Genomic DNA, 27449 nt, shown 5'->3' with positions numbered 1-27449 from the left:
AATGGACTAAGACGTGACATCACTAATGTAGAGCTGGTCTGAGGGTGTGGCAGACACAGTCCGAGTGGTGTTGGGTAACCTGGTCTCAGAGGAGCTGTCCACTCGGGTTTGGAGGTGGACCTCGGTGATGCTCCTGGTTGCTTTCCCATGAATGTACACTGCACCCCGTGATTCCACATAGGGGCTGCATCTGTGAAAGGAGGGCCATCTTTAGCAAGTCAGCCTGACGCTGCTGACCACCTCAATGCTGGAGTTCGTTCGGTTAAGTGCCTGCAAAACCACAACCCTGGACAGTTCCAGAGAAAGAAGGTGCCGATGAAACTGCCTGCTTGGCCCCCTGCCCACCTAGCGGGCATCTCTTGCGGCTTCTCCCCTTCCTGGATTGTTTGTTTTCCTCACTGACCCTGCTTTCATGTTGTTTATGTCCACTTTTTTAAACATTATTTTAAAAAATACTTACTTATTTGGCTGTCCCGGCTCTTAGCTGTGGCACGTGGGATCTTCAGTCTTCCTTGCAGCATGCAGGATCTTTTTTAGCTTTGGCATGTGGATTCTTAGCTGTGACGTGTGAACTCTAATTCCCTGGCCAGGGATGGAACCTGTGTCCCCTGCATTGGTAGCTCTGAGTTTTAGCCACTGGACCACCAGGGAAGTCCCTTTTTGTCCATTTTTTGAGGTGAGAGAACTTCTTGGGTCCACCATCTACTTCAGACAATGCCATCTGCCTGGAGCGCAAGGCTCCAGGTGATCTCAGGCTCAGTGTTGCCAGGGTGACGCTAGCTCTGCCCTCTTGGCTCCAGACTGACCTCTGTGCTGAGCCAGAGCTGAGTGGTTCGGGAGAAGACCCTGCTGAACAGAGCAGCATTGAGACCCATCAAGAAACGGAAAGTGAGGTGACATCCCTTGGGGTGTCCAGACAGCGGGTGGCAACAAGGAGACACAGGACAACAAAGGCATATCCTCCGCAAATGCAGTTCAGCCTCTGACTTTGCAACATCACAAGCTCAAGGGAGGGCATCTCTAGCTAGATAGATTGGGTCAGTTAAAAAAAAAAAAAGGATTTAAGGATTATTTCATCTTTCCATTATTCTGTGTAATGCAGACAGAATGCCTGAAATGCAGGGGGTGGGTTGTGTGTCTGCGTGCATGTGAGCGAATGTGTGTAGGTGTCTGGAAAGTAGCGGGTGGGATAAAGGACAGGGATTGCTTTGGGGTGAAGCCCGGTGGGTGGAGGGGTCTCTTTTAGGGTCTAGAGATTGAAACCCAATTCCAGTCGATTTAAGCAGGTGGTAGTGGGCCTGTATGGGAGTGTCATGGACTAAATTGTGTGCCCCCCAAATTCATATGTTAAAATCCTAAACCCCGTACCTCAGGATGTGACTATTTGCAAATGGGAGTCTTTTTTTTTTTTCCTTTTTTTTAATCGAACGATAATTGCTTTACAGAATTTTGTTGTTTTCTGTCAAACCTCAATATGAATCAGCCATAGGTATACATATATCCCCTCCCTTTTGAACCCCCCTCCCATCTTGAGATGGGAGTCTTTTAAAGGGTGATTAAGTTTACATGAGATCAGGGTGGACCCTGATCCATGTGACTGGAGTCCTTATAAGAAGAGATTAGGACACCCACACGCAGAGGGGCTACACAGGGAGAAGATGACTGTCTACAAACCAAAGAGAGCCTCAGAGAAAACCCACCCTGCCAACACCTTGGTCTCGGATTTCTAGACTCTAGAACTGTGGGACATTAAATTTCTGGGTTTTAAAAAGCCCTGATGTTAGGATGACCCTAGCAAACTAATATCAGGAAGGAGTGAGAGGGGGAGGGAGCCATTTAAGCAACCCCCCAGGAAGCAGGGATGGACTTGGCTTCAGGGACAGTGGGATCCAGGGAATACGACAACCCACCCTGCTCCCTCCCCCATCGTATATGGGGCTATGATTTGGCCCCCTCCTCTTGGGTATCTCCTTGTGGGAGAGACATGGCAGCCTGTACTCTGGGGCAATTTCATAACTCAAGATCCAAAAGGAAAGCAAGAGCTAACCTTCCACTCATGATCTGAAAGCATCCAGGAAGGGGTTCTGATTTTCCCTTCTCAGGTCTCAGGGCCCACTCCTGGGGCCCTCTGCAATGGCTAGGGGGAGGGGGTTGCAGGGCTGGGTTAGAGTTCCAGCCTGGATCATCTGCTCTTCCTGAAGGCGTGGGGCGGGGCTGATGGTGGAGGCTGCAGGGCAAGAGGGCATGTGATCAGCAATCCACAAGGCCAACAGAAGGGGAACGTGAGATCCTGAGGTCCAACAGGGGAAGGAAGTGGCCCGGGTCACACGGCCTGTGTCTGTGGCCAAGCTAGCAGGGAGGAAATTGGGGGGAATGGAGGGAGGCCAGGGGCATTACTCTCTGCCAGGTCTACAGCTGCCAGCGTGGTTGGAAGAGAAGGCAAACTGGCACATCAGCTGCTGTCAGACTCCATCACTAATTTTCTTGTTTCCTGTTTTGTTTGTTTGTTTTTTTAAATAAAACGGGGAGGATGGAGGAGGATGAGCCATTATAAGTACTCACTCAACCAGACCATTCTGATCCCTAAATTGTTACCTTGTTTGAAGTCAGGAGCTCAGAAGCTGACTTTGCCCTTTAAACCCGTAATTTACAGAGCAATTTTCTGCTAGGCAGAGAGTGGATCTCGCCTTCCGGTAATGCCCCCACTTAATCTTGGGAAGTCTCTTCAGCCCTGCAAACATCTGGCTTGAGGAATTTTTTACTGTAAACAGCTGGGTGTGGCCGGCCAGCCTCAGGGCAGTGGGTACCAGCGCAGACTCTGCAGAGAGCCCGTCTGCGGTGCTAAGATCTCAGCTCCCACGGGCCAGCTCGGGACTCTGGGAATCTATGTAACGTCTCTGTACCTCAGTTTTCCTGTTTGTCAGATGAGAAAAGTCAGTGTTAGTCACTCAGTTGTGTCCAGTGATGGACAGGGAGGCCTGGCATGCTGCAATTCATGGGGTCGCAAAGAGTCGGACACGACTGAGCAACTGAACTGAACTGAACTGTGTCCGATTCTGTGGCCCTGTGGACTGTAGCCTGCCAGGCTCCTCTGTCCATGGGATTTCCCAGGCAAGAATACTGGAGTGGGTTGCCATCTTCTCCAGTGGATCTTCTTGACCCAGGGATTGAACCCTGGTCTCCTGCATAGCAGGCAGATTCTGTACCATTTGAGCCACCAGGGAATCCCAGATGAGAAAAACAATGTCTATCAGAAAGGGATTCTGGGAGGAGTAAATGGGCAAAACCGCATACAGATGTGACTCTCAATTGCAGATGATTTTGCCTCCATGGGGGGTATCTGGCAATGTCTGGAGAAACTTGGGGCTGTCATGTCTAGAGCAGGTTACACTCTTGTCTTCTAGTGAGTGGGGGCAAGGGATGCTGGTAAACATCCCGCAATGCACAGGATATCACTCCAACCCCCGAAGTACCTCCAGGGTGTCAGCAGTGCAGAGGTTGAAAAACCCTGCCGTGAAGGGCAAGTATCCGGTCAGTGTTGGCTATTAGACCCGATCTCTGAATTCTCACTTCTGTTTCTGGTGCTGTCAGGCACCTGGACTCAAGGTTCTTTTTCCTCGCTGAATATCAGGGGCTCCTCTTCCCTGGGAATCCCTGCCCCACTGCAAGGAAGAGGAAGCATCTTTCAGGAAAGACGAATCTCCCACCTCTCCCTCCGCAGGCCACATGAAAGGATTCCACACCACAGAGTCCCCTGAGAGTCCCAGGGCACTGGGTTCTTCAGTCAGTGCATGTGCGGTCCCCTCAGGACGTGACACTCTGGGCTGATCCCACCCCTGGTGGGCTTGTGACCCTAGTCTACTCAGCCCATGGGATTCCACCCCGAGACTTTACTAGAACTACCGGGTGAGAGCCTCTCTTATGTACGGTAGCTAAGCTGGCAGTCTGTGTGTCTTGTGGCAATTTTGCCTGGAAATGAACCTGTCTGGAAATGAACCTGTCTGGAAATGAATCTGACATAGAAAGGCAAAGCCAAGGGATGAGGAAAGATGAAGATCCTGAAAATATCACTTGCCACTCTGGATCCAAAGCTAGTTGTCTTTCACTATTCTTTTTTGTTTTTTAAACTTATTTATTTAAGGCTGCGCTGCCGTCTATGGGGTCGCACAGAGTTGGACACGACTGAAGCGACTTAGCTGCAGCAGTGCTGGGTCTTCGTTGCTGTCTGTGGGCTTTCTCTAGTTGCAGTGGGCGGGGGCTGCTTCCTCATTGTGGTGCGCGGGCTTCTTCTTGCAGTGGCTTCTCTTGTGATGGAGCATGGGGCTTCAGAAGCTGTGGCACCCAGGCTCTAGAGCGTGTGGGCTTCAGTAGTAGCTCACAGGCTTTGTTGCCCCAAGAATCTTAGTTCCTCGACTAGGGATCGAACCCATGTATCTTGCACTGGCGGGCAGATTCTTAACCACTGGACTGCCAGGGAAGTTGCATCCGGCCCTATTCTTTATAGATGCTGATCAATTCCTTTCTGTTCTTAAGCTAGTTTTTGAATTGGGTCACTGGCTAACACAGAAACACCACTTGTCCTAGAATTTTTCTTCCCCCAGTTAAATTTTTCTAGAGCCTTGCCTACCCTCTCCCCACCCGTTCATCAAATCATAAGCTTCTTGAGGGCAGGGATTGTATAGAAAACTAAATTCTCTCTGGGTTCTATGTGGCAACAGAACTTTCTGCCATGATGAGAATGTTCTGTATCTCACAGCAGCTATGAGGTGCTTGAAATGTGCTGGTGCTACTGAGAAATGGAATTTTAAATTTTACTTAATTTTAATTGGTTGGTAGTTTAAATTTAAAGTGGCTTGGCTGCCAGATCAAACAGTATAGTGGGACAGCATCTTGCCATGGTGGTGGTGGTGGTGGTGCCCAGTTGATTTTTACTGATTGATGGATTGATCTGTTCATTTGCTTAATGACCAGGGAGAGGGTGACGATGCTGTATTGGTGGATATAGTACGTGGGCAGTCACGGCCCCACAGGTCCCAGGCAGATAAATGTAATGCAAAGTTGAGAATGCGGAATGTTTCAAAGGAGGCCCAGATCAGATTCTTTGGAAGTTCAGGGAGATCCATTGTGGTCCAGAGGGAGACTGGAGGTTGGATCAAACAATGTTCTCAAGGAGATTAATCAAACATGGGATCGATGAATCTGTGTGTTGCTGAGGGGTTGTTCTGGGAGGCAGGCCTATATCTGCAGTGCACGTGGAGGGGTGGGGCCAGGCAGGATGGTGCATGTAGATGGGGCTCTGGTTCTCAGCTCTGAAGTCTGGGAGAAGCCCCTTCACTCACCATGGCTGTTTTCTCTTCAGTAAAACGGAGTGAGTAACAGTATGCCTGCCTCCTCTGTCTGTGGGATTTTTCCAGGCAAGAGCACTGGAGTGGGTTGCCATTTCCTTCTCCAGGGGATCGTCCTGGCCCAGGATCGAACCTGCATCTCCTGTGTGTCAGGAGAATCGCAGGCAGATTCTTTGCCACTGGGAAAGCCCCACATGGATAGAACAAACACACAAAGTCTTAGCTACTAATGATGATGCAAACTGGGTCCCACCTCTGAGGGGCGTGGTGAGACTTAGGACCCTCCCAGAGACCCAGCCCCTCACCTCAGCCCTGCAGTGGGCTCCGTCCCTCCATCCAGCAGTGCATGCATGCTAAGTTGCTTCTGTCATGTCCAACTCTTTGTGACCCCATGGTCTGTAGCCCACCACGTTCCTCTTCCATGGGATTTTCCATATAAGAATACTGGAGAGGGTTGCCATTTCCTTCTCCAGGGGATCTTCCCAACCCAGGGATCAAACCCACATCTCTTGTGTCTCTTGTATTGGCAGGCAGGTTCTTACCACTAGAGCCGCCTGGGAAGCCATCCATCAGTACACCCCCTAAATGTTAGGGTTGCCTGGTCTATCGGAAGGCAATCCCAAGAAGACAATCTTGGGTACAAATGAATAGAGAGGAGCTGGGCATTTCATTCAGGTTCGACCAAGTTTCATTCGAGGTTCCTTCCTTACTCTTGGAAACCAGCAGCACATCTGGCAACCAGTATGGCCTAAAATAGACATCTTGGGTTTCCACGTGGGGTGATAGAAGAGGCACTTGGCATCTCTGTTGCCTCCAGGTCATCTGTGCTCTGGGAGCCCAGTGCCTATGGGGTGACTGCATCATTCTGCAACCAGAGAACCTAATTTAGCCAAGAACCACAGCAAAGGGAAAGAAGGACCCATTTTGCAGAAGGTGGGGGCTTGTGTCCAATTGTGCCACTAGGGAACATTCCTAATTGCATCAGGGATGACACAGATGGGCAGAAGTCAGCTCAAGTGCCCTGGGAGTGGACAGAGACCCAGCAGAGGCTCTGCTGCTGCCTGATGCCCCTTGAGCCCCTCAGGAGATGAGCCTCTCTCTCCCTCACTCCCTTCACTCCAGCCATGTGGGCCTTTAAAAAAAAATCTATTTAAATGTTTATAAAATTTGGCAGTGCCAGGTCTTAGCTGTAGCATGTGTGATCTAGTTCCCTGACCAGGGATTGAACCTGGGGCCCCTGCATTAGGAGTTGGAGGTCTTAGCCACTGGACCACCAGGGAAGTCCACACATGGGCCTTTTTTTCAGCCCTATTTACTGTGCTCCTCCCACAGGACCTTTGCACATGCTGACCTGCTGTCTGGAATCCTCTACCCTTTCCTCGTCACCTGCTGAACTGCCTTCAGCCCAGGCCTTACTTCCTCTCGTCTACGTTAAATCGTCATAAGATAAGCTCTCTGACTACCAGCTACCTTGGCTCTCTTGGTCAAGGTTACAGTTTCACGCTGCCCCGGAGTATTTGATTTATGCCTCTCTTCCTTCAGTTCAGTCACTTAGTCGTGTCTGACTCTTTGTGACTCCATGGACTGCAGCACCCCAGGCTTCCCTGTCCATCACCAACTCCTGGAGCATGCTCAAACTCATGTCCATCGAGTTGGTGATGTCATCCAACTATCTCATCCTCTGTTATCCCCTTCTCCTCCTGCCTTCGATCTTTCCCAGCATCAGGGTCTTTTCAAATGAGTCAGTTCTTCGCATTAGGTAGCCAAAGTATTGGAGCTTCAGCTTCAGCATCAGAACTTCCAATGAATATTCAGGACTGATTTCCTTTAGGATGGACTGGTTGTATCTCCCTGCAGTCCAACGGACTCTCAAGAGTCTTCTCCAACACCACAGTTCTAAAGCATCAATTCTTCAGGGCTCAGCTTTCTTTATGGTCCAACTCTCACATCCATACATGACTACTGAAAAAACTACTCTCTTACCGGCTGGACAGTAATTTCTGTGTGGACAGAGGCTGGGCAGAATTTCATTCACATTGTCTCCATCCAGAAGGGGACGACAGAGGATGAGGTGGTTGGGTGATATCACTCAACTCAAAGGACATGACTCTGAGCAAACTCAAGTAAATAGTGAAGGACAGGGAAGCCTGGTGTGCTGCAGTCCACGGGGTCGCAAAGTTGGACACGACTGAGTGACTGAACAACTGCCTACTGGATGTTCTTCACCCAGATCTTTGCAGGGCTGGCTCCTGCTCAAAACTTATATCTCAGCTCAAAAGTTCTCTGGGACCTCCACCCCTCCATCACACCTACCACTTTTCGCATCCAACATCAGTCACCCCAGTCATGGATGAGGTTCTTGTCTTCCTTCACTACATTATATGAGTTCTACCCTTGTATCCCGAGCACCAAGAACAGGCCATGGCACCTGAGAGGATTCAGTAAATACAGTGTGCATGGTCAGCCTGCTGAAGCTGGCTGTGCCCAGGCCCATCTCACAGTGTCTTCTAACTCTTCCAAACCTTCCCTGTTCAATGCACATTTTCTGAGTGTCCACCCTCTGCCTAAGCTTAGCAATGAGTTGGGGAGTCAGGCTGGGCTCCTGTCCTGGGACAAGCGAACAGTTGGGTTCACTGGGTTGGAGCTCCATCAGGACCAGCTGGACCTCTGGGTGGAACCCTCAGACCAGCCCCCACCTCCTGTGATTTGGGCTTTGCCAGGAGGGCCCAGCTGTCAGCCAGGACCTTAATACTCAGAGTGTGTCTCTGAACCAAAAGTACAACCTGGGAGTGTATTAGAAATGTGAACCCCAGGCCCCACTACAGACCTCCTGAGTCAGCATCTGCATTCCATAAAGACCTGTCCCTCCCAGGTGCACACTGAAGCCTGTGTGTTCCACCACTGCTCCAGACTGAATGTCTGCATCCTCCCAGAATTTATATGTTGATAAACCCTAACCTGCAGGTGTTGGTATTAGGAGGTGGGGCCCTCCTGGAGGTGATTAGGTCATGAAGGTGGGGTCCTCATGAGGCGATTAGTGCACCTGTAAGATGAGACATCAGGGAGTTGGCATCCTCTCTCCCCCACTCCGGTCCGTGAGGGCACAATGAGATATGAAGACACAATGAGAAGGCCACCATCTGCCAAGCAGGAAGAGAGTGCTCACCATCGGCTGAATTGGCTGGCACCTGGATCTTGAACTTCCCAGCCTCTAGAACCCTGAGGGATGAATGTTGGTTGTTTAAGACCCCTAGTCACTGGTATTATGTTGTAGCAGCCTGAGCCACTGAAATGACCACAAAAAGTCTATTCTGATCATCTGGAAATATGAATTCCCTGGAGGAGGGACACAGCAAAGCAAATGACACCAAGGGTGTGGTGACTTGTTTCCCCCCTGACAATGGGGTCCCAGGGTATAAGGCAGCACTCTGACAGGAGGCACCAGACTTTTCCAATAGGATAGAATGCATCAGAATGCATCCATTTTGAATCCTACCACCTGGAAAGGTTAAGTCCTATGCTGGAAGGTGGGGGTAGGGGTACTCAGTGGGGAGGAGCAAGTCCAGGATTTGGAGGCGGGTGACTGAGTTCGAGTCCTACTCTGTAATATCTTAGCTTTTTGGAGCTGGACAGGCCTCTCAACCTTAGTCTCAGTTTCTCCATCTATGAAATGGGTTAATAACCCCCATCAAAGAGACTGTTGAGAAAACTGAATGAGAACACACAGAGGAAAAGGCCAGCTCATCAGTGAAGTGCTGTGAAGTAGTATTTATTGTTACAGTGTTAAAATTCACTCTTGGGAAGACATTCAGGGCCATGACCAGCAATTAAATGTCAGGAACATCATCCTAGTTCATGGACAACTTGTTTCCTTTGCAGCCAAAATCTCCTGGGGGTCTTAGGGCTCAGGAAATTCTTCTCATCAGCCAACTGCTGGGAAGGATGTTCGTGTCAGAAGATGCTATTTTGCACAGGGCTTCTTTTCTTGCCACTCAACTGCCAGGAGCCCATTGGAACCTTGAAGGGCAGAGCAGAAGTGATGGTGTCCAGAATATATGGGCTGTGATGGGAAGGGGGAGAGCAAGGCTTGGAACACCTTGCCAAATCATCCCATTCTGCTGGACCCAGACCCATTCAGTGGCCTCGAGATTTGGGGTCACTGCTTTAAGGCCCCTCCATGCTGGCTGGGCTGTGGGGAGAGCCCTTCCCCTCAGCTTCCTCTGGCCCAGGTGCTCCTGCGAAGTCTCCCTGTCTCCTGCATCCTGGGGTCCAATGACTGCAATGATGAGACAGATGGATTTATGGGAGAAAGGCCCTGCTCAGCCAAGGCCAAGGGAGCTTTCCAGAGGTGCACAGGGTTAGAAAGCTGAGCCTTCTTATGGCTCCAGCCCCCAGCTACTAGGAGGAATATGGGGTGTCTCTGCCTACCCTGGTTCTCCCCAACCTCTGGCAGCAACTATCTCTTTGGAAAGGGCCAGCACCCATGGGTACAGGTGACATCACCTCAGAGAAGCACATGCATATGGTTCCCAGGTCCAGGTGTCATGTCACCACCCTTTAAGGACCCAGGCTGTTTGGACAGGATGTGGCCAGTCAGTGTTCCATGGGTGGCCACACTGCCAGCCTTTGCTAACCAGCTACCAGAACCTCTCTGCCGAGATCACATGCCCTGCTCTTCTTGCTTGCCCTTGTAGCAGAGTTGACATTTAGGATTTTTCCAACAGAGCTTTCCTGATTTAACTCTGTGTGGAGCTTGTTAATTTATCAGCCAACCCATCCTCATGTTGAAAAGTCAGTTCCAAATGCTCACCTGACTGCCAGGGACACAGAGAATTGGGCAAGTGAGAATGTGAACTTAGAGCATCACTTGGACCAAAAGGCGCGTTCGAGGTCGCCCATGTTGCCCCAGGCCTGCTAGCCAAATGCTGAGAATGTCTCGGGCAATGCCATTCCTTCCAGTGACCCCTCAGTCGTCCACTTGCCCATCTTGTCCCCAGTGGGACTGAGTGGGGGACAGTGCATTGGGCTTCATACAGTCAGACCCACACTCAGGCACCTCCCTGTCTGCCACTCCTGCTCATCTCGTGAGAAACACTGCCTTTCAGGCTTGCTGCCTCCTGAGAGGCAGATCCTGGCGCCCCCAGTCACCCAGCCTGGATGCTGGCCTGGGAGTGACCTGTGGCATCAGGTTAGAGGGAGGTTTTACTCCCCTCTCTGGGCTGTGAGCACTGCAGCCTCAAACCCCATGTGTGTGGCTGAATGTCATAAAGATAGTGGGTTTGGAGCCTCAGCAAAGCCAAGTCAGGTTCCAGAGCCTCACTCCTTGGGCCCAGGAATCAGACATGTGTCCCTAGGAAGTCAAACGTTCAGACCAGAGGGGGCATCACCTGTCTAAAAAGCTGTGCTTCTGTGAAGTTTAGAATACAATGGTCTTCGGCCTCAGGGAGGAGGAATTTTTAAGCTCATTGGGCCTAGATTTGTGCTTTTCCCTTGAGGGGAAATCATTCATTGGGTTGAAGACCAGGTGCTTTGACGGTTCTTGGAGGCCGACCCCTGCTTCCAGTCCTGGAAATTCAAACCTTTTATAGACTGGTGGTGCCAAAGGCCTCATTGGAAGTTGAGCATTGTGGTTCCAAATGAATCATGTGCTTTGATAACCAAAGTGTAAGTGGAACCCCAATACTGTCTGTCCACCCCTAATCATTTCTCAGTAATGAGGTCAATGAATTCAAGTCTGAAGACAGGAATCAAACTGGTTCTCAAGGGCTGCGGGATTTTCCTCTTTTGGGGATCCAGTCCCATGGGGGCCCTAGAGAGCTTGCACATTAAACATGCCTTGCCCTCCTTGTGCACATTGCTCCAACCAAAACTGTTGGAGAGAACAAGTACAGTATCAATTCTGTGTTGTAAATGGGAAATGAGACACCCATCCCAGATCCCATAACTTCCCACTTGTCTCCTGAGAGGGTAAGAATGTTACAGAGGTTAGCAAGTGTTAATCCTCACAACAACCCCAGGAGGGAACCAGAAGTATTGGAGATGAAGATGCTGAGGCACAGAGAGGTGAGGCCACTGGGAATAAGCCACACAGCAAAACAGCAGCAGAGTCAAGAAGAAGGCTGGGGGTCCTCTCCATCACCTCAGCGACTGGTGAGACTCAGCCCCGTTCGGGCACTGGTGAGCGCACCTGTGTGTCGGGTGACAACAAGGTCTGTCGCGCTAACGAGAAGCATATCCCTGCTCTACTGCCACACTTGGGACAAGCTGTCACAGACCGAACTCAGTCATTCCCAGTCTTGTGGACATGATGTCCTTCATCCAGATGACGGGGTATCCACAGTTCCTAGGAAGGCTGCTGCTCAGCCCCACCTCTACAGGGATCATCACCCCCCTTCACCCAGTGGAGCCCCTCCTCCGGGGAGGGGCCAGGTAGCCCTTCAATACATCCACGCTGACATGACACAAGGCTTTTAAGATTTGAATGACACTCCTGTTTTGCATTCTCCCAAGGGAGATTCAATGACCCAAGTCAGAAGCTAAGTTCTCGGTCACAGAGGGCATGTATGTGGGAGCTGAGACCACCACCAGAGTGGCTGGAAGGGTCCACAGGAGGATGGTGAGCCCCCAGCTTTGCAAGCTCCTGGCATTGCCACCACTGGGCTCTGTGTATCTCGCTAGAGTCCTACCTGCTCCTCTTGGGATGGTATCTTGGGGAACTCTGTGCTTCTTTACACCCAGGAGGCTTAGTTCAAGGCTCCCAGGATCACCTGGACTGCTCAGTGGCTGAGTCACTCAGTGGCGGAGCCTTGATAATGGAGGTGCTGGGCACCCTGATTGGTCCTTCGGGCTAGTCTTCTTCCAGGGAGCAGGGAAGTCCTCAGTCCGCTCCAGGCAGGCAGGCTGGTGCCCCCTAGTTCTGTGGGGATCCCATTCAAAGTCACGGCAGTCTTTTGAGATTTCCGGGGACCAGAGGAGCATCCTCAGGCCGAGCTGACTATGTACAGTGGTGATGGTCCCGGGATGGCCTGCCTCCCCGGGTCTTTCCGTGTTGGGTCTGGTGGAACATCTGCTCCTTACACATTGGTGACCTCCAGGCCATTATAGCCCTCCAGACGGCACTGCTCCGGCCTGCCCTGGGAGTCCTCGTCTCCGCAATCTTCATTTTGAAGAGAGCCATAGTCATCATGGAAATCGGGGTCTTTGTTGCTGAAGCCCCTTCCTATCTTTCCCAGGGGCAGCTGAGAAGAGAGGAAGGAGAACAAAGGACAGGAAGAAGAGAAAAAAGAATTGAGTGTCCCTGGGTCTGGGAAAAGTGGTATCTCCAACTGTTGTGTGTCCTTGAGTAGCTTATCTAACCACTCTGTGGTTCTATGAGTAAGAATTCTCCCTTGCTCAGGGAGACTGAGAGGAGGATTTTTGTGAGTTAACCTTAGGTTGTGTCCCCAGCCTGAAGGAACCAGTTGGTTGCCGAGAGTGAGGACAAGTATAGTCTTTCTGATTATCCATCAAAGTTTCTCTCTTCCTCCTCAGCAGTAAGAGAGGGCAGAATGTGAGGGTATGAGGTCTGACTGCATTCCCAGGTCAAGAAGAAATATTCTAGATGTGGCAGAAAAAGTGTGGGTTTTGGTGACTCAGAAACGGGTTTGGATCCCTGCTCTGCCACTTCCCAGCTGTGTGACCTTAGACAAGTCACCCGCCTTACATGTTGGTGACCTCCAACTACAGTTTTCTCAGCTACAAAATAGAACTGGTAATTCCTTTCTCTCAGAGTTTTTGCAAAGAGTAGAAATCCCATCTGGGAAGCACATAGCAAGGTGCTGGCCACGCCGTGTGTGCAAGCTCAATCACGTCCAGCTCTTTGCAACCCTATGAACTGTAGCCTGCCAGGATCCTCTGTCCATGGGATTCTCCAGGCACGAATACTGGAGTGGGTTGCCATTTCCTCTCCCAGGGGATCTGCCTGACCCAGGGATCCAGCCTGTGTCTTGTGCATTGGCAGGCGGATTCTTTACCACTGAGCCACATGGGAAGCCTCAAGGCACTGGCAGAGAGTAGCTATTGTTATCAGACATGGTGGACCCACAAGAAATATTTCTCTCTTATTTTGAACAGGTGTCTATTGGAGTAGTTGTGACAACGCTGTGTAATTATTTATTTGACTGCCTTTCTGTCCAGACCAGGGTTTCGTAACCTTTATTTCCATTGTTGTCCCCTTTAAAAAGATGACCGTTTACATATTTTTTCCCTAATCACACCCCCAGCATGAAATTTTCATACCACAGGGCCTCTGTGCACATGTTTATGTGCCATGTGTATACCTGTGCTTTACACATAAAAAGAGCAAGACTTTCTGCATCCTCCACTCTGAGAACCAATTCTGACCGCCTTGGGGGTGATAGGACCCCCAGGCAGGAATGTACATTCTAGACTGAAAGCATCTTAATGGTGAGGATGGCCATTTATCCATCTATGCTTATCACCCATCCTCAGGACATGTCTGGGATGTACTTAGTACCCAAAACTGTCAGCTGAACGAATGGAAGATTTTGAATTACCCACTTCTGCTGTCTGTGTAAACACACCTCTGTTTAAGAGTCTGTGTTGTCTCTCAGGCCCAAATGCTCATGGTCTCATGCACCAGAGGCTCATCCGCTGCTCTTGGTCAGGCCACTGGAGTTCCAAATCTAAGGCAGTGGCCCATAGAGTTTGGGGTGCATTGGAACCCTCTGGGTAGGCTGGCAGCATGCAGGTCCCCTTCACCTCAGAGGCTCTAGCGTAGGGAGGACCAGGTGGGTCCTGGAGTCTGCATGTTAAGCAGCCGCCTAGGTGAGTTTTATGCAGGCAGGTGAGACCTGCACTTTGAGATACAGTGTCAAAAGCCCCACAAGGCTGAGTGTGTCTTAACCATCATGTGGGTCCCTGAAGGTGGCTTCCAGGGCCCTCCTCCCAGCTGTGCATGTGACCTGGTCCATCAACACTGCTCCACAGGGGGAGCTGGGAAAGGGTAACATGGGCCCAGACAACACAAAGGCTGGGGGACCCCCAGGGAAACACATGGAGTGACCTACCCGGCCAGCCTTGTACTTGATACCACCGCTGTTCTCCTCCTTCCCTGCCCGGGTGATGCTGGAGGCCCTCCCGGGGGGCGTTCCAAATCGCTCAGCTTCCCGGATGCCTGTGCAGCTGGGGAGACACCCATTGCAAGTCAGTGTGGGCAAGGTGGGGGGCTGTCAGCTACTGCGACCCAGAGACACAGTCACTCAGTCACTCACACTGGTCACAAGGACAACTGTGGTTCACTCAGTGCCTCCTGTGTGCCACCACTGTGCTAAGCTAAGCGCTTTACAAACATAATCCTCACAGCATACCTAGAGGTCCAGCTGCCATCTCTGCTGGAGAAAAGGGGGGCACAGAGAGGTTAAGCAAACTGCCCAGGATCACACAGCTTGGAGTGTGTGAGCAAATCTTGCAGAGCCAAGATTTGAACTTTGGGGTCTCTTCAGCCCCCAGGACTCTGCCAACCCTATCAGGAGAGGCAAGACATGATAGGAGAAGCCCCACATTCCAGCTCATTAGGTGTAGCTTGAGAAGCATCAGGAAGGTTTCCCCCACTTTGCATTTGAAATCTGTATCCCCCACTGACTTGTTGTCTGAAGTTACCCCTATCACCTCCTTCCCTGTATAAAAGCATCAAAGGCTTGTTAGACTAGGACTTGGTGACCTACAGCCAGTGGCCAAATGCAGCCAGTGGACTGAGTTTGTAAATAAAGTTTTACTGAAACCTAGTCCATTTGTTTGCACACTGTCTACAGTTGCTTTTTTGCTATCAAATCTGTTTTGATGAGCCCTGTGTTAGAATCTCAGGGATAGTGTGTATGGGGTATGGAGTTGGGGCAAAAAATTGGTTCAGAGCCAGGAGTTTGGAACTTAGTTCTCCCATTTGCCTTCCTTCTCTTTTAGATTCTGGGTGAACCTCAGTGTCCCTGGGGCTCCTGTCCTTTCTTTGCCTGCAGGGTCCTCCTCAGCTAGAGCAGAGCCTTCCGCACCTCTCCTGCCAACCTCGCCAATCCCAAGACACTAATGTCCAGTTATCTTCCTTGAAGCTTTAGCTGCATTGAAATCCTGGCTTTCCTCTTTACTGGCTGTGTGACCTTGAGCTCATCACTTTGTCTCTCAAAGCTGGGTTTCTCCAGTTTTGACTCCTCCAGCTGCCAGGTGGAGAAGGTATTAGAGCCGACTTCATCAAGTGATTGGAAGGTTAGTTAAAAAGTACTTTGGAGCTGAGCTGAGCATCTAGTGAATGGCTACAATGATAATAACTCAAATTAACAGTTATAAATTTAATGTCAGAGGAATTGGCTCTGGCTGACAGGCGGTCAGGAATTGGCTTCTCAGGAGCGGCGAGGCTTGGCTCGGGCCACCACGGAAGTAGACACATGAAGAGAAACGAACCTTCTAACACCTGCCTCAGAGATGCTCTGCTTCTTGTGGCATAAATTCTGCTGAGAAAGTTCAAGGCAGGGGAGGGTGCCGGGCAGGGACCCACACTGGCTGCTGGATGGCAGATGAAGCTGAGTTCTCAGGTTCCCAGGCACCAAGGCGTCCCCAGCACAGGGAGGTTCTGGCTCCGTGGTGGGTCAGGGACCGACATGTTCATTGATAGCCATCTTCTCTCCTCCTCCTGGGGATGGAATGCCCTGGGTCTAGCAGGGAAGCTGTTCGAACTGCAGAGGCCATGACAATCTAAACTCGCGCAGCCAAATCTGTTTGCTGTCTGGTGGGAAGGACATTAACCCCCCATTCCCAGTTTATGGAATATTAGTCATTCCATGAGCTTGGGAGGACTCCAGAGCCCCTTCTTTGGTTTTCACTGAAAAAGAGATGGGAGTTCAGAGGGGATGTATGTCTCATCCAAGGATACATAAGACACACAGTGGCAGGGATGGAACTTGAACTTGAACTTCTAGGAACAAGATCTAGACCTTTTTTTTTCTTCCCACCTTGGGGGGTCAATGTAAGACCGTGGACTCCACATCAGTGGCCTGGCCCCACCCCCTTAGCAGTCATGTCCCCTGAGCTGTGTACTCTGTGAAGTGGGGTTAATAATAACATTTCTCTTATAAGGTCACTGGAGGATTAAATGAGAGGACACATATAACATGCTGAGAAGGGACTGCATATCATGAGTAATTGCTGTGACCAACACAGGCATTGAGGGGTACAGACCTGGCTTGAATCCCCGCTCAAGGCACTACACATCCCCTAGCTGTTGTGTGAGTTGATTCTCTAGCTGGGTCTCAATTTCCTCATCTGTACAATGGAGTCCAGTACTCAGTTCTGGTCTTAACAGACCACACCCTGTGCAGAAAGTGGCGTCTGTGGTGTAGACAGAGGACCACGGGCAGCTGCTGCCCCCACTATGCTAAAACACCTTTCCTCTTGCTTTTCCACAGTGGCTAAAATCCTACCCTGTTCCTCCTGAGGATTAAAATGCAGATGCTGCAGGGACTAGGTCAAGTGCAAGGCTATGGCCCTTGGAGGCTTGAAGTGGCTTACTGAGTATTCCTAGTCTCTCCCTCAAACCTTGAGGGAGTGGAATGCTGGAAGGATACACTTTAATGAGGGAAGTTTCTGGAAGACAGAGCACCTCCATGCAATTTCTTGAGTCAACACAGAGGGCGCCTGGGGCGCTGAAAAGGCATCCTGTGTAGGTAGGAGGTGGTGGGTGAGAATAAGACTCTGCCAGCTGGGCGTCCTGAGAGCTGAGTCTCACCCAGTTAAACGAGGGTTTATGAGGCCCACGAGGTGCAAGATGCTTCGTTGGAGACGAGTGAAGTAGGGGAGGACAGAGTCTTAACTGGTCGCCTACTGTGTGCTGGGCATGATGCCAGGTCCTTCCCGTGTGATAGCTCCTTGAACTCACCTCACGGTTCAGGAGGAGTGATTATTCCCCTTTCAAGATGAGGGAACTGAAAAACCTCAGATGATGGAGGGGGAGCCAGAATTCAGCCCCCAAAGATCCTGCCAGGCCCTATCCTTACAGAGGACCACGACTGCAGGCACTGACTACCCCAGGGCCTGGGCTCACAGCTCAGTGATCATTTGGGTTGGGGTGGGGCAGAATATTATAAACACCACCTTCCTGTGGGTGCCCCCAAATCTCAGTGTGCCCCCTCCCACTCCAGCTCTGGTGATCTGCCAGGTGGCCCAGGACTATTCCCCTCTGCCTGCTGCTGCGATCTCTCAGACTGGGGCCACATGCCAGCCCCAGAGGCAGAGCTGTGACAAGGCCTCTTACTCTCTGTGCTTGGGAGTTGCGTCTGAGTTCATAATGAAATCACTCTCCGTGGAAACACTAATGAGAAAACTGGAGCAAAATGACAGAAAGTGGAGCCCCATGTAACTAACTGAAGAGGGAACGGCTTCATTGAGACACTCCAGCGCCCCTGGGAGGTCAGGGCATGTGACCCGTCAGTTATCGTGGGCATCTCTACCTCAGGCACTGCATTCACTTTGCCTCACCAGTCACACTCAGGGATGGAGGCTCAATACAGCAGATCCACTTCATTATACACAACACAGTAAAGCAACTATCTCTTCAGTTGCTCAGTTGTGTCTGACTCTTTGCAACGCCATGAACTGCAGCACGCCAGGCCTCCCTGTCCATCACCATCTCCTGGAGCTTGCTCAAACTCATGTCCTTGAGTCAGTGATAGCACTCAACTATCTCATCCTCTGTCATCCCCTTCTCTTCCCACCTTCAATCTCTCCCAGTATCAGGATTTCTTCTAATGAGTCGGCTCTTTGCATCAGGTGGCCAAAGTATTGGAGCTTCAGCATCAGTCCTTCCAGTGAATATTCAGGACTGATTTCCTTTAGGATTGACTGGTTTGATCTCCTTGCAGTCCAAGGGACGCTCAAGAGTCTTCTCTAACACCACAGTTCAAAAGCATCAGTTCTTCGGCACTCAGCCTTCTTTATGGTCCAACTCTCACATCCATATATGACTACTGGAAAAACCATAGCCTTGACTAGAGGGACCTTTGTTGGCAAAGTAATGTCTCTGCTTTTTAATGTGCTGCCTAGGTTGTTCATAGCTTTTCTTTCAAGGAGCAAGCATCTTTTAATTTCATGGCTGCAGTCACCATCTGCAGTAGTTTTGGAACCCAAGAAAATAAAGTCCCAGTTTAAAAAAATGGGGGGAAAATAAGGCAATACCCAATAATCAGAAAGAGACTTATTAACCCAGAATTTCTGGATCTAGCTATTCCACCTTGAATGTACCCAATTCCTGAGCCACTAGTAAACTTTTGTTTCAACTGAAGACTGATGTAAAAAAAAAAGGTTCCCGGAGGGGGGGCCCAGGGGCAACGAAACCACTGCCCGCCAGGTCCTCTGTTGTTCTGACCACTCTTCCTGCTCTTTAGGGAAGCAGCAAAGTGTGGTGCTTTGAATCCCATCTCCACAGTTTTTATCAGCTCCTCAGTTTTTACCCAGGCAAGATGTGTAAACTTGCTACATCTGTGAAATGGGGCTCATGCACCCACCTCCAGAAGGTGGTGACAATGTGCTAGGTTCTGAGCATGGCCCATGGCAGAGCTCAGGAAACAGTTACGGTAGTTTGATAACCTCACCTTATAACTGCATCTGGAGGGGGAAGGAGGAGAGAAGGGAGGGAGATGCTGGCTGACTCTTGCATCCTTGGACATATAAAAGCACCCTTTTTGGGGCCGTGGGTCATAAGACCACAGGATGGGAAGGGGTATTTACAAGAAAGATGCAAAGCTTGTCTGAGGCCTAAAGCTTCAGAGGCCTAAAGGCCACTCTTCTCAGGCCTAATATTCAGAATCTGAATGAACTACAGGCTGAATCTCTCTTGGCTCTGACCTTGTGTTAATGACAGAATATACCATCCTTCAGGCAAGTGCTGGTGATGGTCATGCATTTTCATCAAGGCTTTCTTCTGGCTCCTGTGATGCTCCAGGGAATGTCTTTGGGATAGCATGGCTACCTCCTGCATCCTTTTGGTCCACTGGTTTATTTCTCTCTCTCTTTTTAAAAAAATTTCTCTGTTTAACTTAAGCACAGTACTATGACAGAGTTGGTAGTGAACCAGTGTTCACCAAGAGAAATAAGAAGTCAGTGCATGTCAAAGCAGACATCATGAGATGATGTGAGAAACTGCTCTGCCTTGATCCCTTTGGTTATATGGTGTCACAGCAATGAGAGGAGGCTGGAGAAGATGATGTCATATGGGAACCTATAAACTCTAGGTAAATGTGCCTTTCTAGGAAGAGGATTGGGTGCTAATATTTCCTGTCTCCCTGGTCATGGGACATTAACACATGGTGACTATAATCTCCCTAGATGCTTTGAGCCAACTACCCTCCTGTGACTACAGGCAACACATTGACTGGGTGATGTGGGGTCACAGATGTGATCAGGGGTCACATCTCCTGGGGAGCAGAATCAGGCAATCATTAGCCCCTCTCCAGGCTTCCTAGTGTGGTGGAGGGTCAGAGGTTGATAGATAACAGCATTGCCACGGACTCCTGACTAGTCACGAGCAGGTCACAGCACCTCTCTGAAGCCTGTTTCCCTATTCATCAAAAAGAGGTTATGATTCCTTCTCACTCAGCTCCCTTTGTGAGGAGTAGGAGCGAGTGAAACAAGGGATGTGACAGCACTTTGTTGAAGATGACATATGGTATTAATGTGAAGGGTTGTTGTGATGACCATCATCCTGGTCCACCCAGCCTGGCATTCAGTTGGGATGGAGTCCTGGGTTGGTCTGCAATCCTATTGCAATGGTCCAGGACGTTTTCTCAAACTGGAATCTTTCCACCCAACCTGATCATTCTGGGAGGACTCACCCCAAAAGACCAGCACCACCTGCCCTGCCCTTTCTCTGGAAAGCTGCCCTGCCCTTCTCTCAGCAACAGAGAAGGAAAAGGAGCAAGAAAGCAGAAGAGAGGATGAGATGCTGAGACCATGAAAGACATGTCCTGGGCAAAGCCCATAGATCCTGGTTAATATAAACCCATGAGGCCTTCCCAAGTGTCTCACCGCCTGCCTGGGGATCACTATTTCCCTGGTGTTTGGTTTAGCTGGGGACTCTTGTACCAACAGAAGTCGGCTCTAAAATTCCTTAGAAATTCACAGAGCTTGTCTCCCCCCAGCCAACTGCAAGTCTGCTCCCCTGACCCACGGCAAGGTCTCAGCAAAGGGCCGCGAGGTTCCAAAACCGCACATGAAGACTCTGAGTCATCAGCCATGATGTCGACTCACGGAGAGAAGCAGCATCAAGGAAAGAGGTCCTAACAGGGAGACCAGCTTGAGGTCTGGATCTCCTAGTTCCCTGCCTGAGCAGCCTCAGACTCTTTAGAGGTAAAATGAGGAGCCTAAACTGAGTCAGTTTCCCTCTTCTTCATCCTGATACTTGCCTGCATCTAGTTCTTGAAGGAGTCTCTGACCTCCCAACAATGTAAGAACCCACCCTATCTGTGCGCCCCCCCCAGAAACTCTACTAGTGTTCATCCACTAATCTTAGATACCTCATAGGAGGGGGGTCAAGGGTTTAAGTATCACATGAATGCTAATGAATTAGGCACATGGCTAACGTTTAGCTAGACCTACCCCTCCAGGGCTCAGAATACCTTAAGCTTGTTACAGATTACATGGCTCCAGAAGGAAGGTAGAGGAAAGTGGAAAAATTCTGAGGAGAAAAACCTTTTTCCTGACCTACTGATTCAAGGCTCATGGAATAGGGTGAAAGTGAAAGTCGCTCAGTTGTGTCCAACTCTTTGCAACCCCATGGACAATACAGTCCATGGAATTCTCCAGGCCAGAATCCTGGAGTGGGTAGCCTTTCCCTTCTCCAGTGGGTCTTCCACAGGGATTGAACCCAGGTCTCCTGCATTGCAGGCGGATTCTTTACCAGCTGAGGATAGGGTGCTTGTCATAAAAACCACCTAAGCATACTGAAAATGCTGCAAATGTAGATTCCTGGGCTCTGCCAGCAGATACTAGTCCTGCAGGTCTGAGCAGGGATGCGGGAATCTGCAGTTCACAAGAGCACTGATGATTCTGCTTGCAGGGTCTATGAGAACTGCTTGGGCATGCGCCTGCTGTTGGCGGAGGGCGGCCCAGGGCACCTGGGCCTTGTGAAAGCTGCATAATCTTGTTCTACCTGCATAACATGGGCTGTGACTTGGCTGCTCTCTGAGGCCCCACGTAGTTTGGGGATTGAGTACTCAGGCCTGATGCGTAGAGCCTCCGTTTGAATCTGGTGTGCTAAGTTGCTTCAGGCATGTCCAACACTTTGTGACCCTATGGACAGTAGTCTGCCAGGCTCCTCTGTCCATGGGATTCAGGTAAGAATGCTGAAATGGGTTGCCATTTCCTTCTCCAGGGGATCTTCCTGCTCCAGGGATTGACTCTGTGTCTCCTGCATTGGCAAGTGGGTTCTTTACCACTAGCACCACCTGGGAAGCCCTCAAATCTTGCATCTGTTAACAAAACAAACTAACCTTAGCTAGACTGACCAAGTGTTAAGAGTGATGACTCAAATTACTAGAACTAGGAATGAGAGAGGGGATGCATGCATGCTAAGTCGCTTCAGTCATGTTTGACTCTGTGCGACCCTATGGACTGTAGTCTGCCAAGCTCCTCTGTCCATAGGATTCTCCAGGAAAGAATATTAGAGTGGGTTGCCATGACTTCATCCAGGGATCTTCCCGACTGGGATCTTCCCGACCCAGGGATGGAACCCATGTCTCTTGCGTCTCCTGCACTGGTAGATGGGTTCTTTACCACTAGTGCCACCTGAGAAGCCTGAAAGGGGGATAACTTTATGTAAATAAGAGGGATTACAAGAAAATGATCATATGATCAACTGTATATGCCAACAAATTAGCTAACCTAAATGAAACAAATTCAGAAATATACAAACTATACACACTACCATACCAAATAGATAACTAACAAGGACCTACTTTATAGCACAGGGAACTATACTTAATATTTTGTAGTAACCTATAAGGAAAAAGATCTAAAAAGGAATATATATATGAATCACTGTGGTGTACACCTGAAACTGATATACAATATTGTAAATCAATGGTATTTCAATTAAAAAAAATTTAAGATCCTTAAAAAAAAGATATAAACTACCAAAACGGACTCCAGAAGAAACAGAAAATATAAACAGATCTGCAATGAGTAAAGAGATTGGATTAGTAATAATTAAAAAAAAAAAAAAAAAAAACTTACCACAAAGAAAAGCCTAGGATCAGATGGCTTTATTGATGAGTTTTACCAAATGTTTAAAGAACAATGAACACCAATACTTTATAAACTCTTCCAAAACACAGAGGAGGAGGGAAAGCTTTCCAACTCATTCTATGAGGCCAGTGTTACTCTGATATCAAAACTGGACAAAAATATCACAAGGAAATTACAGATCAATATCCCTTGTAAATATGAATACAAAATTCTTCCTCAAAATACTAGCAAACCTAATCCAGCAACATATAAAAAGATTATACACCATGACCACCACGACCAATTGGGATTTATCCTTGGAATGCAAGGTTGATTCAACGTCTGGACATCAATCAACATGATATACCATATTAAGAGAATAAAGGACAAATCTGGGCTCTGCCGCTTACTAGTTGTTTGACCTTAGGAAAGTACCTTGGGCCCTTTAGACAAGTCTCTCCATCTATAAAAGAGAGCCCGTGTGACTGCTTAGTATTGTTATGAGGCTGGAACTGTGCACATAGCATGTGCTCAGTAAACAGTCATCTCACCCTAAGCTCATCATCATAAGGAGAGAGACCACGCAGAGGGGCCTAGTTTATCTGCTCGGGTGTTTATTCCTTGATCGCTTTTCAGATGAAGAGACTGGGGTAGAAGGGCTGACATGGTCTGCTCACCTGGATGGTAAACACCACTAACACGCCCACCCGTCTCCAAACCTTTGTCCCCATGTCAGTCCTACCTGCAATGACCACGTAAACCTCTTAGGCCAGTGCAAATCCTCCTCAGCTCAAACCCCACACTCACATGGCCTTCCTCATACATGCCGACCTTTCTCCCTTCTCTAAACGCCCAGTTTGTGTGCGGGTGTGTGTACGTGTGAGCAATCAGTTGTGTTTGACTCTTTGCGACCCCATGGACTGTAGCCCACCAGGTTTCTCTGTCCATGAAATTCTCCAGGCAAGAATATTCCACTGGAATGGCTTGCCATTTCCTACCCAGGGATCCATCCCTGGGTCCCTTGCCTCTCCTGCACTGGCAGGCAGATTCTTCACCCCAAGAGCGCCCTGGGAACCACCACACACTTTATTCAAAAGCTGATTGACTCCTCCTTTACCTCTTTCTAGTCTACGACATTGAGGCTAAAGCACTTCACTTTTCTGAGCCTGGATCCGTAAAATAAGAACGCTGTGTCGCAAAGGAACAAGGGGAACCCAGGAAGGGCGCGGCCGGGACCAACCGGAAGTCAGGACCGTCTGCTTCCAAAGCCGGAAGCTGCTGCCGGCGGCCCACACTCACTTGGCCGGGTGGAAGATGGCACTCATCTCCTCCGCCAGGTGTCTCCGGAGGATGTGCTTCCCGCTGGGGATGCCCAGGGCGGTGGCCATGGCCTCAGCGTTGAACGTGGGCTCCAGCACCAGCACGGCGCCGTGGACGCCACTGTTGGTCAGGTTGTCTGCGTACTCCTGAGGGCAAGGCACGGGGCTGGTGAGCCTGGGGGGCCGCCCCGCTGGCCTGAGGGCGGGGATACCCCAGGGGGAACATGTCCTCAAGAGCAAGGGCTTGACCCCGCCCCTTGGGGACTAGTGTATTTAATCCTCAGGGGAACCCCAGCGTCACTCTTTTTAGGGCCTTCAGAATAGCGACTGGGCTATTTTGTCACTGATAGACCCCAGACCTAGGCAGGCGGCCCATAAATGCTTGTTGAGGGAGAAGATGGCTGTGGATTCAACCCCCCACTGACTTCAGAGAGCAAGGATGGCTCAGCATCCGCACCCTCACTATGGGATGGGAAGGGGTGGGCAGGGAAGTAGTTCTGGCCTCTTGAGTGACAGGAGGCAGACTGTTCTTGCCAGCCTGGGAAATGATGCCCAGCCCACACAAAGATGGATACTGAATTTGCATACAGACTGGCATGGGATTTGCATATGCCCAAGAGTCACCACGCCCCATGCCCGCCATCACCCCTCACCTTCAAGTCAATGTCTCGCACCCATTTGAGCACACGCTGGTTGGTCCAGACCACGGGGTCTATGTTCTGTGTCTCGCAGCGGGCCCGGCGCTCCTGGAGAGCCTGTGGGGAGGGAGAATGGGTCAGCTGGGGGTCCAAGGGGGCATAGCGAGATCACACACGGAGCGAGGGTCTGTGGTGCTGGCAGGGACCTCGGCATGCTGATGTGAGGGGTCCTGGCCAGATCACCCACGGCTGCTCTAGCCATGTCAGTCCTCTCCTTCTGGGAAATGGGGAGAAGCCCGCTTCCAGGGATGGAGGAGCCTAGAGGCAGAGCCACCTGCATGCAGAGTGTGGGGCCAGGTGGGACCCAGGGCAGCTGCCTAGTTTGTGTAGCCCAGCTCCCACCTGCCTAGTTTGTATAGCCCACCCGGCTCACCTGACCTGAGTAGGGCCTCAGTGCATGTCTCTTGAGGGATGCCCCAAATGAGGCTGCCTATTTCCACACTTCACCCTCACGTTCTTCCCACACATCACCTCCTGTACCCGACTGGGGCTCACAGGGGGCCAGGGCCTGTGTCCTCATCACTTCCTGTGCCCAGGGCTCTGGCTTGGGTGTTTGAGAAGGCCAAAAAGCTCCCTCTTCTGTCCCTCTCCCCCTGACCCTGAACTATTTGTGCTCTGACAGTGCTCTGAGAAGAGTAAGCCCTTTGCACTCAGCCCCGGCAGCCCAAGCCCCTCCCGAGGGGGAGTAGCTGGGGAGATGTACTAGGTTTGGGGGAAGCTGAAGCAGACACCCTGTGCTCTCTTGCTTGGCAGCGATCAGAACAAGGGGCACTCAGAGTCTAAACTCTACAATGTGCCCCCCAGCCCCCTGGTTACCTGTCAGCATCCCTATTCACTCCTCCACCTCAAACGCAGTACAGAAACACACAGGACTCTCAGTTCTGCTGCCATAGATCTATCTTCTTGGTCTTAGTCTATGCTATTCCCTTGCTAGATTGCTTTTCCCCTCGTACCTTCTATTGACTGATACCCGGAATTCCTCCCTTCAGGTCTCAGTTTAGCTGTCACTATCACTGGAAAGGCTTCTCTTGTCCCTCTAAAAGCTTTTCCTCTGGATTTTCATAAAACCTTGGGCTTCCCTCATTGGGACAACCTTCCATGATGTTGTGGCCACAAGCTTCTTCATGGTTGCCCCTGATATGCAGTGAGTTCCTGGAGAATGAGTGTTTCCCTTTTCCCCTGAATTGAGCACAGGGTCTGGTCCATCCCTAATAAGCAGTTGTTGAAAGGAGGGAGGGGGAAAGAAAGGGATGGATGCGTGGATTGATGGAAAGGTGGATGGATGGATGGATGGATGGATGGAGAGATGCATGGATGGAGAGATACGTGGATGGGCAGAGAGTGGATGCATGGAATGATGGACAGGTGGGTGGATGGATGCAGAGATGCATGGATGGGCAGATGGTTGGATGGACAGACAGCAGATTCCAGAAGGGAAAGCAGGGCTGTGGAAGGTGCCCTGCCCCCTGGTTCTCACCTCCCTGCTGAAGTTCACTTGGTAGAGCAGCTCGATCCCCAGCAGGATGCTGACCTGGTGGAACTTCTTGGACACATTCAGGTGCTTCTCCAGGTCCCGCTTCATCAGGGAGTTCAGCATCCGCCCATCAACCAGGTGGTTTTGGAAGGCCTGGGAGTACTGGGACAGGCCGATGTCGTTGAGCCAGGCCTTGGCCACCCAGTGATGGTCCAGGTCAGCGGCTTTGGACAGGCTGGTGAGGAGAGACACAGCCGGAGAGAGGGATGGGTGGGGAAAGGTGGCAGAAACAGAGAGACGGGGAGAAATGGGGCAGAGATGACCAGAGAGAGAAGCAAAGTAATGGGGTGAGGGGGACCAAGAAAGTCACAGAGATAGATAGGAACAGTGATGGAGAGACAGAGAGAGAGACAGGGCAGCAAGGGGAGAGGCAGACGCAGGGGAGAGAGGAGGAGACAGGGAGAGACATGGGGAGAGAGGGGCCAAGACAGAGGAGAGAGAGACCCAGAGGGGAGAGACACACAGGGGAGGCGGAGACAGAGGGGGAGAAGGACGCAGGGCGCGAGCCCTGGAGAATAACAAAGAATCAACAGACAGAGGGTGCAGGAAGAGGAAAGACCACATTCAGACACACTGAGAATGGGAAGGAACAGTGACAGAGCCGCAGGAATGAACGCAGCAGTAAGCAGCACCTCTGGGGACCGGGTACCTCCCAACCCCTGCCCCGCCCCACCCCCATCCCAGAGGCCACTGCAGAGTCCCGGAGGCCCATTGAACCTTGTCTGGGGCCAGTCTCTCCTTGGACTTCACCCAGAGTCACAGAGTGGCACGTCTTGGAATCAGATTTAAACCCCAAGTTTTGCTTATTCCAACTCCTCTCCTCACCACCGTATCTTAGATTTTCTGCATCCCACACTGAACTTTGCCCAGGGCCGAATGTGTGTGTAGTAGGTGCGCAAGGAATACTTCCCGAGGGGACAAAAGGATGGTCTCCTCAGCTGTTATTCCCTTGTTCACCACAGGGTGGCAGCCTCGAAGAAGGAATGAGGACAGTGCCTCCCACCTGCGGAAGGACTTTAAAAAATGAACTGAGGTAATGCCAGGCTTCAACAGTGCCTGAACTGTGAGCTTCCAGATGTTCAAGCTGGATTTAGAAAAGGCAGAGGAACCAGAGATCAAATTGCCAACATCGTTGGATCATCAAAAAAAGAAGAGAGTTCCAGAAAAACATCTATTTCTGCTTTATTGACCATGTCAAAGCCTTTGACTGTGTGGATCACAAAAACTGTGGAAAATTCTTAAAGAGACGGGAATACCAGACGACCTGACCTGCCTCCTGAGAAATCTCTGT

General features: G+C 50.4%; 1 protein-coding gene across 1 annotated transcript; it reads right to left on the bottom strand.

The window, feature by feature from the left end:
• Positions 1 to 9093: 9093 nt before the first annotated feature.
• On the bottom strand, positions 9094 to 26550 carry LOC120880573 (kazrin-like). The gene is made up of 5 exons (XM_040263980.1): positions 26102 to 26550; positions 24580 to 24681; positions 23907 to 24073; positions 14414 to 14528; positions 9094 to 12583 (listed from the first exon to the last, which is right to left on the bottom strand). The coding sequence occupies exons 1-5, from the start codon at positions 26219 to 26221 to the stop codon at positions 12419 to 12421; spliced, it is 669 nt and encodes a 222-aa protein (XP_040119914.1). The 5' UTR covers positions 26222 to 26550; the 3' UTR covers positions 9094 to 12418.
• Positions 26551 to 27449: the final 899 nt, after the last annotated feature.

The sequence above is a fragment of the Oryx dammah genome, unplaced genomic scaffold (assembly GCF_014754425.2).
Source record: "Oryx dammah isolate SB20612 unplaced genomic scaffold, SCBI_Odam_1.1 HiC_scaffold_21, whole genome shotgun sequence".
Classification (NCBI taxonomy): Eukaryota; Metazoa; Chordata; class Mammalia; order Artiodactyla; family Bovidae; genus Oryx; species Oryx dammah.
The sequence above is the reverse complement of the archived record's forward strand: the minus strand, read 5'-3'. Positions and strand labels throughout refer to the sequence as shown.